The 12,630-nt window shown below is 38.0% G+C and overlaps 1 protein-coding gene across 1 annotated transcript in view; it reads right to left on the minus strand.

The window, feature by feature from the left end:
• Positions 1-12,630, minus strand: part of KLHL4 (kelch like family member 4) — a 128,051-nt gene that overhangs the window by 75,301 nt on the left and 40,120 nt on the right. The window contains exon 2 of the mRNA XM_056124111.1: positions 228-395. Within this exon, the coding sequence (XP_055980086.1) occupies positions 228-395 (168 nt within the window). The remainder of the gene's footprint in view (positions 1-227; positions 396-12,630) is intronic.

Consider the following 12,630-nt stretch of genomic DNA (forward strand, 5'->3'; position numbering starts at 1 on the left):
TGAAAAGGGTTGATTTTATATTAAGGAGAGATGTATTGGTATTTTTCATAAATTTCTCTAAAGTTTTGCTTATACAGATATCACAGAGAGAAACAACTCCTGCTGATGATGACTTTGAAATATAAAAACAAAAATTTTAAATAGTGAAGGTTTTAATCAAGAGTTGATTCTTTGTCATTCAAACTTCGTCTACTTAGCCAATATTCTATTTGCATAAAGATACTTACCGATGTGCAGGGATTCGAAGGTTACCAGCAATAAGTAGAACATCACACAGTTGTTTTTCTTTCAAGTAGGTCTCCATTTTATGTAGAGTTTGTTCTGCATGGTTTATAGAATGGAACTTCTCCTCAGTTCTGTTGATATTCATTTCTTCAGAATATTGTGTAGCTAATCTGAAAGCAAGGTAAGAGTGTGTAAATAGTCTATTTTTTCTAGTGAGAGTTCAAATATACAGCAGATAATTAGGCACACTACTTCTAGAAGAAATGCATTGAATAAATTAAAATGAAAATTTCTTTTTATATTTTAAGTCTTAATTTATTTTTAACAACTATATTTTAGGTAACATGCATATATTGTGTTAATGGTTATGGTATTGATGTACACAGTATACATATTTCAACACCACCAAAGTGCCCAAGATTATTCTCCAATTTCCTTGTTACTTCTTGTCCACCTCTTCTTCCCACAGCTACCTCCATCTCCCCAGACTCAGGTTAGTACTTCTCAAAGTATAGACCAAACATGATTGCCACTCAATGCCTTGTTCGCAAACCACAGCACCCAAAAGGAGAGAGAGAACAAAAGGGAATATCCTGGCACAGAGGCAGTGTGGGAAGGGAGGGATGGGGGTTGGGTGGGAGGGATACTGGGATCAGTGGTGGTGGAAAATGGGCACTGGTGGAGGGATGGGTACTCAATCACTGTATAACTGAAACCCAAGCACAAAAATTTGTAAGTCTACAACTGTACCTCATGGTGTTTTACTAATAAAAATTAAAAATAATAATAAATAAAGTGTAGTAATAATATAACTAAAAAAGGCAATAAACTGCCCCGAACAGTGAAAATCTCTCGATCTTGGATTGCAAAACTGAGATTTCCCATTGAAATCAAAACATTTCACTATAAAAACTGCTTAAACCATTCCATTAACAGGAAGTGTCAAGGTGATTTTTATATCTGGAATGGAACCAGAATGTTGCGTGCTTCTGTTGAAGGGTTGGTAATAATTGATACATACACAAACATAAGCAAACACAGATGCTCTTTTATACATACACAAACATAAGCAAACACAGATGCTCTTTTATCTGATTTTTATTGGCTTCAAATTACATTTTTAGTCATGAAATCTATGGACATAACTGCTCTTCTAATACTCTGATGCCTATTCATGGAGTGTTCATTACTTGTCAGAATAATTTTTGAATATTCTCAAACTTGAGGATTTGGTAACATAATTTAATTTGATAATGTAAATTGCTTCATTCCCAATCTGATCTGCAGGAACCAAGGCAGTGAGAACTATAATTAGCGCTAAAAAACTTTGACCTGCCCAGCACTGGCTTGCTGGACTACCTCGGGCAATTCAGTTTCCCTTTCTGGCACCCAGTTTCCTCTTCGTTTTCAAACAACTTTTATCAAGGCAAATACATAATTGTACTATTGTACCTTAGTTCTATCCCTGGCATAGAACACAGTTCCCAGAGCCTACTTGGAGTGATACCTGAGCACAGAGCAAGGAATATGCCCTGAGCACCACAAAACCTTCCCTGTCCCCTATTATTTTTGGGAAGCCTCGGGGAGCCAACCTGGGGCCTCACCATTTAAATCAGGGGCTCTAGCATTAATCCAGTTTCTCCTTATTGAATGTCTCCAGAGATTGCTCAACAGAATGAGTGTATGCTTGTATATTTACTAAAGGGCTGCGATGCTCTATCTCTCTCAATGCCTGTGTTCGGTGGTCTCTGCTTCCCCCACCCCGGGGAGGCTAATGGTGATGGGTAGGCGAAGGAAGGAAAGAGAGCCAGGCTGCTTGATACCAATTGCAGTTTATTCTAATCTCCTCTCCATTGTCCTCTGATTCCCCTTCTGCTTCTCTCTCTCTCTCGAGCACCTTCCATCTCTTTCCCTCTGGATTTCCCCCACCCAACCTCATAGCCTAGTTTATATAGAAATCATGTAGGGTGGGGATACCAAAGTGGGTTGAACATTAACAAATCAACAAAGAGAGGTAAAACCACTTTGAAAAGTGATAGCACAGTGGGTAAGGCATTTGCCTTGCACATGGCTGACCCAGTTTTGATTCCCAGCATCCCATATGTTCCCCTCAGCACCACCAGGAGTGATTCCTGAGTGAAAATCTAGGAGTAACCCCAATGCATCGCCGGGTGTGACCCAAAAAGCAAAAAAAAATGACTCTAAAAATGGAAATTAACAATAAACAGAAATGGGAGCCAAATCTCAAACACTTGGAAATTAACAACTCACTACTGAAAAAATGGGAGTGAACAGAAATCAGGGAGGGAATCAGAAGAGTTATGGAAACAAACTACCATGACATGTGTTATGAGATATCATAACATATGTGACACATCAAAATCAATGTTGAGAACACTTCATAATAATACAAGATTTCATTAGGAAGCAAGAATAGGCCCACATAAATTATGACACGACTTAAACAGCCATATTAATATCATAGAAAAGAACCCAAAAGCAAGCAGAAGGAAATAAAAAAATGAAACTGAGAAAAGAAATATTTGAAATTGAAACTAAAGAAAGAAACACAAGACACCAATGAAACTAAAAGCTGTTTCTCTGAAGGAATAAACAAGATTGATATACCATAAGGAAGGAAGGAAGGAAGGAAGGAAAGAAGGAAGGAAGGAAGGAAGGAAGGAAGGAAGGAAGGAAGGAAGGAAGGAAGGAAGGAAGAACATTCTGATAAACTGTATCAGAAATAATGGGAAGATTTCACAAGAGATGCCAAAGGAAGTCAAAGAATCATCAGGGATTACTTTGAACATCTTTGTGTTACAAAACTGGCAAACCTTGAAGAAACTGATAATTTTGGAATCCTATAACCTCCCAAGGTTGAATCAAGAGGAAACAGAACACTAAAACACGACAAGTATTATCAAGGAAATCAAAATGGCAATCAAAATTCCCTCCAAACACAAAAACCCGGGTTGAGACGGGTTTACCGGTGAGTTCTTTCTAATCTTTAAAGATTCGCTTCTAATCCTTTCCAGGTTCTTTCAGAAAATTTTAGTCTCAGGAATCCTTCCAAAGATCCTTTATGAGGCAAACATTACTCTGATACCAAAAGTAAACATATCATAAAACATAAAGCTATAGACATATCCTTGATTAACAAAGATGAAAAGATCCTCAGCAGAATATTAGCAAACTAAATCCAAAATACATCAAATAGACCATATATTATAACCAAGAATTCATTTTTTTCAATTTCATTTTACTGATTCACCGTGAGATATGGTCACAAGCTTTCATGTTTGAGCAACAATCACACAATGATCAAACTCCTCTTTAACAAGTGGTTAAAGGGGAAAATTGGATAGCTACCTGCAAAAAAATGAACTCTGACCTCTGTATAATGCCAGGCACAAAAGTCAGATCAAAGTGGAATAAAGACCTCATTATCAGACATGAATCCATAATGTACATAGAGGAAATTTTAGACAGAACCCTCCATGACATTCAAGTTAAAAGCATCTTTAAGGATGAAACACCACTGAACTGGCACGTGAAAACAAACATAAACCAAGAAGAATTTAACCTGGGGATTCAAGGCTGGTTAAATACACAAAAGTCAATTAATGTAAAAACCTCTATCAATACAAAAAATAAAAATATCGTACCCATAAAAGCAGAAAAAGAATTTAACAAGATCCAACACCCATTCATGATAAAAATCTTTAAATTAAATTGAGGTATTAGGAACTCACTAAAGCTTATGACACCGTAAACTTTAAACTCAGGAAAATAAATTTCTCTTTTCACTCTTTCGGCAGTGAGTTTTTGTTTCAATTAACACTAACAAAATTAGTGAATTTATTCACTTATATCTTTTTCCAACATCACTGAATTATACATTTCAATTTGGCAAAAATTAAATGATCGTAAATTATGCACAAGAAAGCAAATCTATTTGTTTTCTTTTCATTTAATTAATTGCATTTCATTACTTAACATGTCTATGTTTAATTTGTGGACCTAGCATATCTGTTTAGGAAATATTTCATTGGAAATACTAGAAAGTCATAATATCAATATGTATTATGTTCATATTAACAATAATAATTGTCTGATCACACTTCATTAATTTGACTATGCTCATTCAGATTTTGTAATATTTTAAGTAGACCATAAATTGAATCATTTGAAAACAGTTTTCTAGGATTATTAATTAAGAAAAAATGAATTTCCCCCACATTAAACAGAAGACACATTAAGGGTACAGTATGTCTGTTAGCTTGAACTTAATGAAGTATATAAATGCATTGTTTAATAATGCACACTTCAAAACTTCTGCAATGTCATAATGCAATATTTTTTGAATAAAAGTAAAATGTATTAGGTATAAATTATATTAGGAACATTTACATACAATTTTAAACTACAGTCCAGTTTACATAAAGAAGAATTGGGTTTTGGTATACTAATTACAAATAATTCTTTTAAATTTTATTTTAATTTTTTAAATTTTTAGCCACCATAGGGAATACAAATTTATTCATGATCTGGTTTCAGACATACATTGTTTCAACACAGATCCCCTCACCAGTGCCCACTTTCCTTCATCAATTTCCTCTTTCCCCCCATTTGCTTCTATCCACCTGTCCAAATCTATGAGGGGCACTTTTAACATATAAGTTTTTTTTTGCATTGTGGATGACAGTGCTATTGCCGATAAGGTTTAGTACATAACAGGACTTTACTACCTTTTCAGAAACCTCCTCCTCCTAGTTTAACTTCCCTCCACCATAGTCATTTTTCCCTCCCTCTCCTATTCACCAGCCCCCTCATGTGGTATGTTTCCTACTGAATATCAGTTCTCATATTCTTCGTTTCTATTGTCTTTGGACATTCATTATTCCCCCATTATGTTTCCTTATACTCCGCATATGAGAGAGATCACTCTTACTTGGTTTCTCTAACTTCACTCAGCAAGATACTCTCCAGTTCCCTCCACGTAGCAGCAAACTGAATGAATGACTTGATCTTATGGTACAGTAACAGTGCATTGTGTGTATGTACCAAATTTACTTTATCCAGTCATATATTCTTGAATATTTGGATTGTTTTCAGATTTTGGCTATTGTGGATGTTGCTGCAAAGGGCATAGAGGTGCAAATGGGGTTTTCTAGTCCATTTCGTTTTGGGGCCCTTGGTGTATAATCTGAGAAGTGTGTTTGCTGAATCGAATGGAAGCTTGATTCCTAGATTATTAGGGATGTCCATGTTGTTTTCCAAAAATGCTAGACCAGTCAACATTCCTACCAGCAGTAAATGAGAGTCCCTTCTTCCCCACATCCACGCCAGTATTCTTTAATGTTGTTCTTTTTGATGCATGCCAGTCTGTGGTGTTGAGCTTATCTCTCATTTTGATTTGCATGTCTCAGATTATTAGTAACAAAGAGCAATTTTTCATATGTCTTTTAGCCATCTGTATTTCTCTGATGAAGTTTCTGAGATCTCTTCTCCCCATTCGTGATGGGGTTGGAGTTTTTTCTTGTAAAATTCTACCAGTGGCTCTTAATTCTAACAGTGGCTATTCTACCAGCGGCTATATGTTGTGGCTATTAACCTCTTATCAGGTGAATGTTGGGTAAATAGTTTCTCCCATTTCGTGCTGTCTTATAATTTTTGAATAGACATCAAATTAAATTCCTGCTAGACCACATAGATTTAAAAAGTTATTTTAAGAAGAGTGTAAAAATCATACCTAGTGTCAACAAGATAAATCAGGGAACTAAATGAGTAAGCGGATGTTTTCTATGCAGATAAATCCTGGTAAAAATAATATTTCTGTTTATACACTAAATAAATGTGTAAATAATAATTTTAAATGAAGGTGCCTTGTAAATACTCATAATATAATATAAAAGAGCCTTGCTAAGATAACTCAGCAAATATCATTGCCATCCTTTTATGTTCAAGTGTATCAAGTATCATGCATTAGTGTATCATATATCATATTGTATGTAAACATCTTCATATTTGTTCTGTAAAAAGAACATTATTATTGTATTATTATAATCATAGGTAAAAAGGTAAAGGTAAAGGCCCTCCCATTGATCGTCGATTTGCTCGAGCGGGCCCAGTAACGTCTCCATTGGAGACTTTGTTGTTACTGTGTTTGGCATATCGAATACTCTCGGTAGCTTGCCGGGCTCTCCGAGAGGGGCGGAGGAATCGAACCTGGGTCAGCCATGTTGGCCGCTTGTAAGGCAAACTCCCTACCGCTGTGCTATCATATTATTATTATTATTTATTTTCCTCACTAAAAGACAGTTAAACTTTAAGGATTTTTAAAATATGCTTTAGGACACACTGCTTGGTAGTTAAGGATTGCTCCTGGCAGGGTTCAGGGGGCATACGGGTATTGGGAATAAAACCTGGACTGACCATGTGCAAGGCAAGCACACTTCAGCCTCAACAATTAAACAAAAAATACTAAGACAAAACTCAGTCAAAATGAAATCAGATAAAAACAGAAACTGGTCTTGTCATGGCATTTTCGAAGAAGTTTTACACTGAACCTTTATACTGCTAACCTGAATTGTACATTAAGTCTCATGTATGAGAGACAGTATTTTGTATCTATCCCTTTCCTTCTGATTGAATTCACTCCACATGAAATCATCTAGTTCCAAACATGTTGCTGCAAATTTTATTATTTTGTTCTTTCTTAGAGCTTCATAGTGTTCCATTGTGCACTTTTACCACAACATTTTAACCCATTCATTTGTAATTGAGAATTTGTGTTGTTCCCATACCTTTGCTATTTTAATGAATATAGTGATGAACATACATACTTTAGTAAACAAATTCAGTCCTTTCCTAGAAAATATTGTTTTGTTCTTTTCTTGATTAACTTGAAAGTTTAAATGAAAACTAATAATATCTAAGAAGTTTTGTAGTGATAAAGATAATTGTAAATGCTACTATATGGGAGAATTTTTTCAAGGGTATTCTGTGTATTTGAAATTTGCCAAAAAGAGACTGTTGTTCCATTTTTCTATAGATTGAAGTGATAGTTACAAATAATTACTTGATCACTTGCTCACTTGATATCCCGTTACTCATCGATTTGCTCAACAGGGAGCCAGTAACATCTCCATTTGTCACTGCCACGTACTAGTGTAGCCCAATGGTGTCTGCTTGCTACAGGGACACAAAGAGCCTCAAATCATTTTTTCAGGGTATTGACGAAGAAGTCTGACCATATCATAGGTGGGCGGCCACATGTTCTTTTGATGTCACTTGGAATCCAGTCAGTAACAACTCTAGTCCAGTGGTCATCTTCAAATTGCATTATGTGTCCAGCCCATCTTATTTTCGATACCTTGGCAGATGAGACAGCATCTCTGATTCTCGATTATCAAGGAAGCTCGGAACTCTAGATTTCTTCTCACTTGAGTGAAATGTGATACTCCAAGCATAGCTCTTTCAATTTCTCTTTGGGTGAACTGAATACGTTCTCATCCGGTTTTCATACGGCCCAGGTCTCTGAGGTATATGTTACTGCAGGGAGAATGGTGGACTCAAAGAGATGTGCCCAGAGCCATAGTTTCTTCATCCTCTTAACTATTTCTTTGACACTTTTGAAGGCCTTCCGAGCTACTCTCTTCTTCTTGCACAGCTCAGGTGCCAGGTTGTTCATCATATTGAGTTATAGACCTAGGTACACATAACTGCTGCATTCAGAGATGTTCATTCCATTGAGAGCAAATGGAACACCAGGAAATAGTCTGCTTTTCATGAAGATTGTCTTCATGAGATTCAGCTGCAGTCCGATCTTTCCACAATCACGCTGGAAGTTGGCCAGCATTTGTGCCTCTTGGATAACGTTTGGTGTTATTAGAATGATGTCATCAGTAAAGCAGAGGTGGTGTAGTTGCCAACTGTCTATCTTCACTCCCACTCCTTCCCATTCCAGTTATCACATGACGTTCTCGAGGGTGGCACGGAAGAGTTTTGGTGAAATGGTATCACCCTGCTGAACCCCTCTCTTGGCGTCGATGATCACTTCCTTGTAGAATGGTGAGATCCTGGTGGTGCATCTGGAATTCAGCTCATGGAGGATCCTGATGTACTGAATTTGAATGTCCTGTTTGGTTAGGGCTTTGATGACCGCTTCAGTCTCAACAGAATCAAAGACCTTCTTTAAATCCATGAATGTTAGACAGAGTGGAATCTTGAATGCCTGAGAAACCTCAATGAGCTTAGCCACCGTGTGGATATGGTCAATCATGCTGAATCCTTTTCAGAACCTGACTTGTTCGGATGGCTTCCTTCATCCATTGTTCTGCTAATCCTATTCAGGATGACTGGTGTGAACAGCTTGTAGACAACAAACAACAGGCAGATTTGGCAATAGTTGCCAATGTCATGATTTTTTCCCTTCTTGTACAGTAGAACGGTCCTGCTGGTTTTCTATTGGAACGGAACCTTGCATTCAGACAGGTAGCATATGAAGAGCCGAGTCAGTCTATTGATTATTACTGCCAGCAGATTTTTTAGGTGTTTGGATCTGACCTTTTCTGAACCAGGTGCTCTACACTTCTTTACCAATGAAATGACGTGTCGGATTTCGGAAGAGAAAGCGTTGGTAATGACATATCCATCCTGAGGAATTTGGTATGTGGGCAGTGGGACGTGGCTACTGAAGAGATCTGAGTAGAAGTCGTGGATAATCTCCATTGTTCTGGAAGATGTGATAAATCCATCAGGATGATGGAGGGCAGTCATCTTGGTCTTATATTTGGCAAAGGACAGGCAGGCATTGATAATACTTTTCCCAGCTTCTGTTGCATTGGCCAGCACTGCTGCTCTTCTCTCTTTGAGGTCTTCCTTTATTGATTCTCTGCACTGCTTTGTGGAGCTCAGACTTTAGCTTGTCACTGTCTGAGGCTTGTGCCAAGCTACATTGGCAAATGAGCTCGAAAGTTTCCAATGACAGGTGTTTTCTGTGGCTTTCTCTCTCTCAGCATTCCTCGCCCAATCATGCAGGTGCTGAACCAGTCTATCATATTCCTCATCGATTTTGTCAATCACGGCATCTTCCCCTATTGCCACAATAGTGCCAAAGAGTTCCCAGTTTGTGGTCGTTCTGGGAGTTCTCTTCTTAAACTTTTTGGTATTTTCTCCCTGCTCTGTGAAGTAGAATTTCGTATGAAGGAGATGGTGGTTCAATCCCATGTGGAATTTTGGGACAATAGTTACATTGGTCAGGCAAAACCATAAATTTAATATGATGTGGTCAGTTTCATTGTGTAACTGTCCACTGGGAGACACCCATATGCAATGTTTAGATTCAGCCTTCTGGAACTGTGAGTTACCATGGATGGTTTTGGTAGACATGATGAATTTAGACAATCTCTCACCCTGTTCGTTCCATTTTAGGCCATGGGTCACTATGTGGAGTTCTTTGCGCGATCTTCTCAGTCCTATTTTGGCATTAAAATCACTGACAATGATCTTTTAGAAGGTATGGTCCTCTTTATAGAACTTCTCCAGCTCCATGTATAATTTCTCAATCTCTTCTTCATCATAGCTGGATGTTGGTGCACAGATTACGAAGATAGAAACTTCAGGCAGTGAGCCACATCTATTCAAGTGTAAGCGTCTGATTGGGGATGTTAGGCATTCAAATGAATCAATGCTCATGGCCAAGTTCGTGTTGACAAGGACACCGGCATCACCAATACCTCTTTTGTCACATGTTCTAAGGAACAGTTCTTCTCCAGTATCATAAGTGGCATGATGTGTTTGATGCTTTCTTGTCTTGGTCAGACCATGATGTCATATTTGATCTTCTGAGCTTGCACGATCAGGTCCTTGCTGGATGCTTCCGATGCCAGCATAAGTACGTTGAAAGTACAGACAGTCATTTTAGTCCTTCTTTGTTTTGGTAAACTAATTTGGCCATGAGATTTTATCAGCTTCTCTTTGCTCATCCTTCTTAATACTGTAGTATTGGGGGCTCTTTCAGTTTCTGGGGAATGAGGCCCATTATTTTTACGTTTTTTGCATATCAAATACTCCATACGTTGCTTGCCAGGCTCTGCCATGCAGGCGGGATATTCTCGGTAGCTTGTCAGGCTCTCCGAGAGGGATGGAGGCTTTTAGGGAGGCCCCTAATCGCCCTTAGAGGTGTTCCCATGGTTCACACCATATTTCAACCCCATTAAATATGGTTTGGTGATTACTAAAGATGGGTAGTTAGTGTCTTATGATGTGTCTCGCGGCGGTATGGAAAGTGGCCTGGAGTTTAATTACAGAATGAATAAAAGCTTTAATTATTTTGAATATTTCAGTTGGTTAGTTTTGCCCTGTATTTTCATAGATAAATTATGTGATTGTCTTATTAATATATAAAATATACAAAACAGCATATTTTACATATGCATGTTTAAATTATAAATATATTCCACTGAGATAGTTTTTCTTTTAAAATATGTGTTTGTGTGTATGTATATAAATATGTGTATGTGTACAAATATGTGTGTATGTATTTACATATATATAAAGTTAAAGTAAAATACTCTTTAAATTCTTTTTATTATCATTTTTTATGTTTCAGGGCCACAACCAGCAATGCTCAGGGGTTAGTCCTAGGTTTGTATTCAGTAAGTACTCCTAGCGGTGCTCTGGGGACCATAGCAAATGCTGGTACTCGAATCCGGATCAGCCGTGTGCAAGACAATTAGCCTATCTGCTGTACTATTGCTTCGGCCCTACTCCTTCAAATCTTATTAATTAATTTTTATGCAACCTTGAGAAATTGCTAGTAATTGATTTATTAAAGGAAATTTATTCTCATAATCATGGGATTATTTACTGTAAAAAGGGGGTAGTAACTCATTCATCTATCAAATATTTATTGAAATCCTGCTAAAAATGAACAGAATCGTTGGACAATTTCTCAATATTAATCATTTAATGAAATGAGTTATGTGTTATATGAAATTAAAGAAATAATATAAAAGTAAAGTACATATTTTAATCAGGAATTGAAATAATTGGTTTAACAAGTTTAATTCCTATGAAAATTGAGGTGGGACAAAAACAGGGATCCAATAAAAGCAAAATTCAGGGTGTCTAACACAAATAAATGTTTGTAAGTATAAAAAAGCTACAATGCCATTAGTGTTTAGAGATACAAGATAAAATCTGATATGAGTCACACACTACCAGTTCTAAAGTCAGATACTGTCTATAGATAATTCATAGGCAAGAACAATGCTCTGATATGATCATGAGAATGGGATATCAGAATACTCAAAATCCTTTTTGTCAAATACCTCACTGTGAACCTTAACCTCATAACCTAATATTGACTGAAAAATATATAATTCCACAAAGCTATCTAGGACACTCCATTTTGACAATTACTGCCACTCTCTTTGGGTACACACTATCTTTTGCTGTATGTTGTTCTTTGCTTTCTGAAGAAGCACATGGTCTTCCTATAATGAATATTTTTCCTTAATAAAACTCATTTTTCTCTACTGTTGTTGTATAAAATACCTTTCTTTTGAAACAAAAGACAAATTACCCTGATTCTGAACAGAGTATTGGGACTGTTCTCCATCCTGTGAAAATGGCTTAGCTTTGTTTTGATTTAAAATATTAACTCTCTTGCCGCCAGCAGGTCAATCTGTACCTGTGAGGCGAGTGCATCAGCAGCCTGATGGCGCCTTCAGACTTCCAGATACCCCAAAATTGCTGCTGTGCCTTTGGCCAGACCCCAAAAACTTGGGGCAAAGTTTACCAAGAAAGTAAACGACCAAAAGTTAGGTATGTGGGAAACACACCCACAAACCACCTCCGGCTCAGCTATATAATTGGAGGCACGGCCTCTTTGGTTCCTGATTGAACTGCTTAATGGACATGATCCCAGAGACTCAGAAACGAATCTCAGAACCCACTGGCTTTAGGTAGAAATGCGTCTGGTCTCTGCAGTAGGCTACCGGTGCTGGGCCAACCCAGGTGGGAATAGGTTTCGTGCCTTAGCCTGTTCCCCCTGGCGGCCCAGTGGCCGCCATCCATCTGAGGCCACTGGATAGTCACTTTTGGGCCCCCAGTGATGAGACACACAGGGCCTCACGGGATGAGGGTGGAGCCGGGCTTGTCCTGCCCACCCCAACGAGACCCCAAGTCATCGCCCACGAATGGTCTCTCTGCTCCTGATCAAGCTGCTTAACGGCCATGATCCCAGAGACTCAGAAACAAATCTCAAAACCCAGTGGCGTTTGGTAGAAATGCATCCGGACTCCACAGTACGTTACTGTCGCCGGGCCACCCCAGGGAGGAAAGGGTGTTGTCCCTCTGCCTGCTCCCTCTTGGCGACTTGATGGCTGTCATCCTCCA

Source organism: Sorex fumeus, unplaced genomic scaffold (assembly GCF_029834395.1).
Source record: "Sorex fumeus unplaced genomic scaffold, SorFum_2.1 ptg000050l, whole genome shotgun sequence".
Taxonomy (NCBI): domain Eukaryota; kingdom Metazoa; phylum Chordata; class Mammalia; order Eulipotyphla; family Soricidae; genus Sorex; species Sorex fumeus.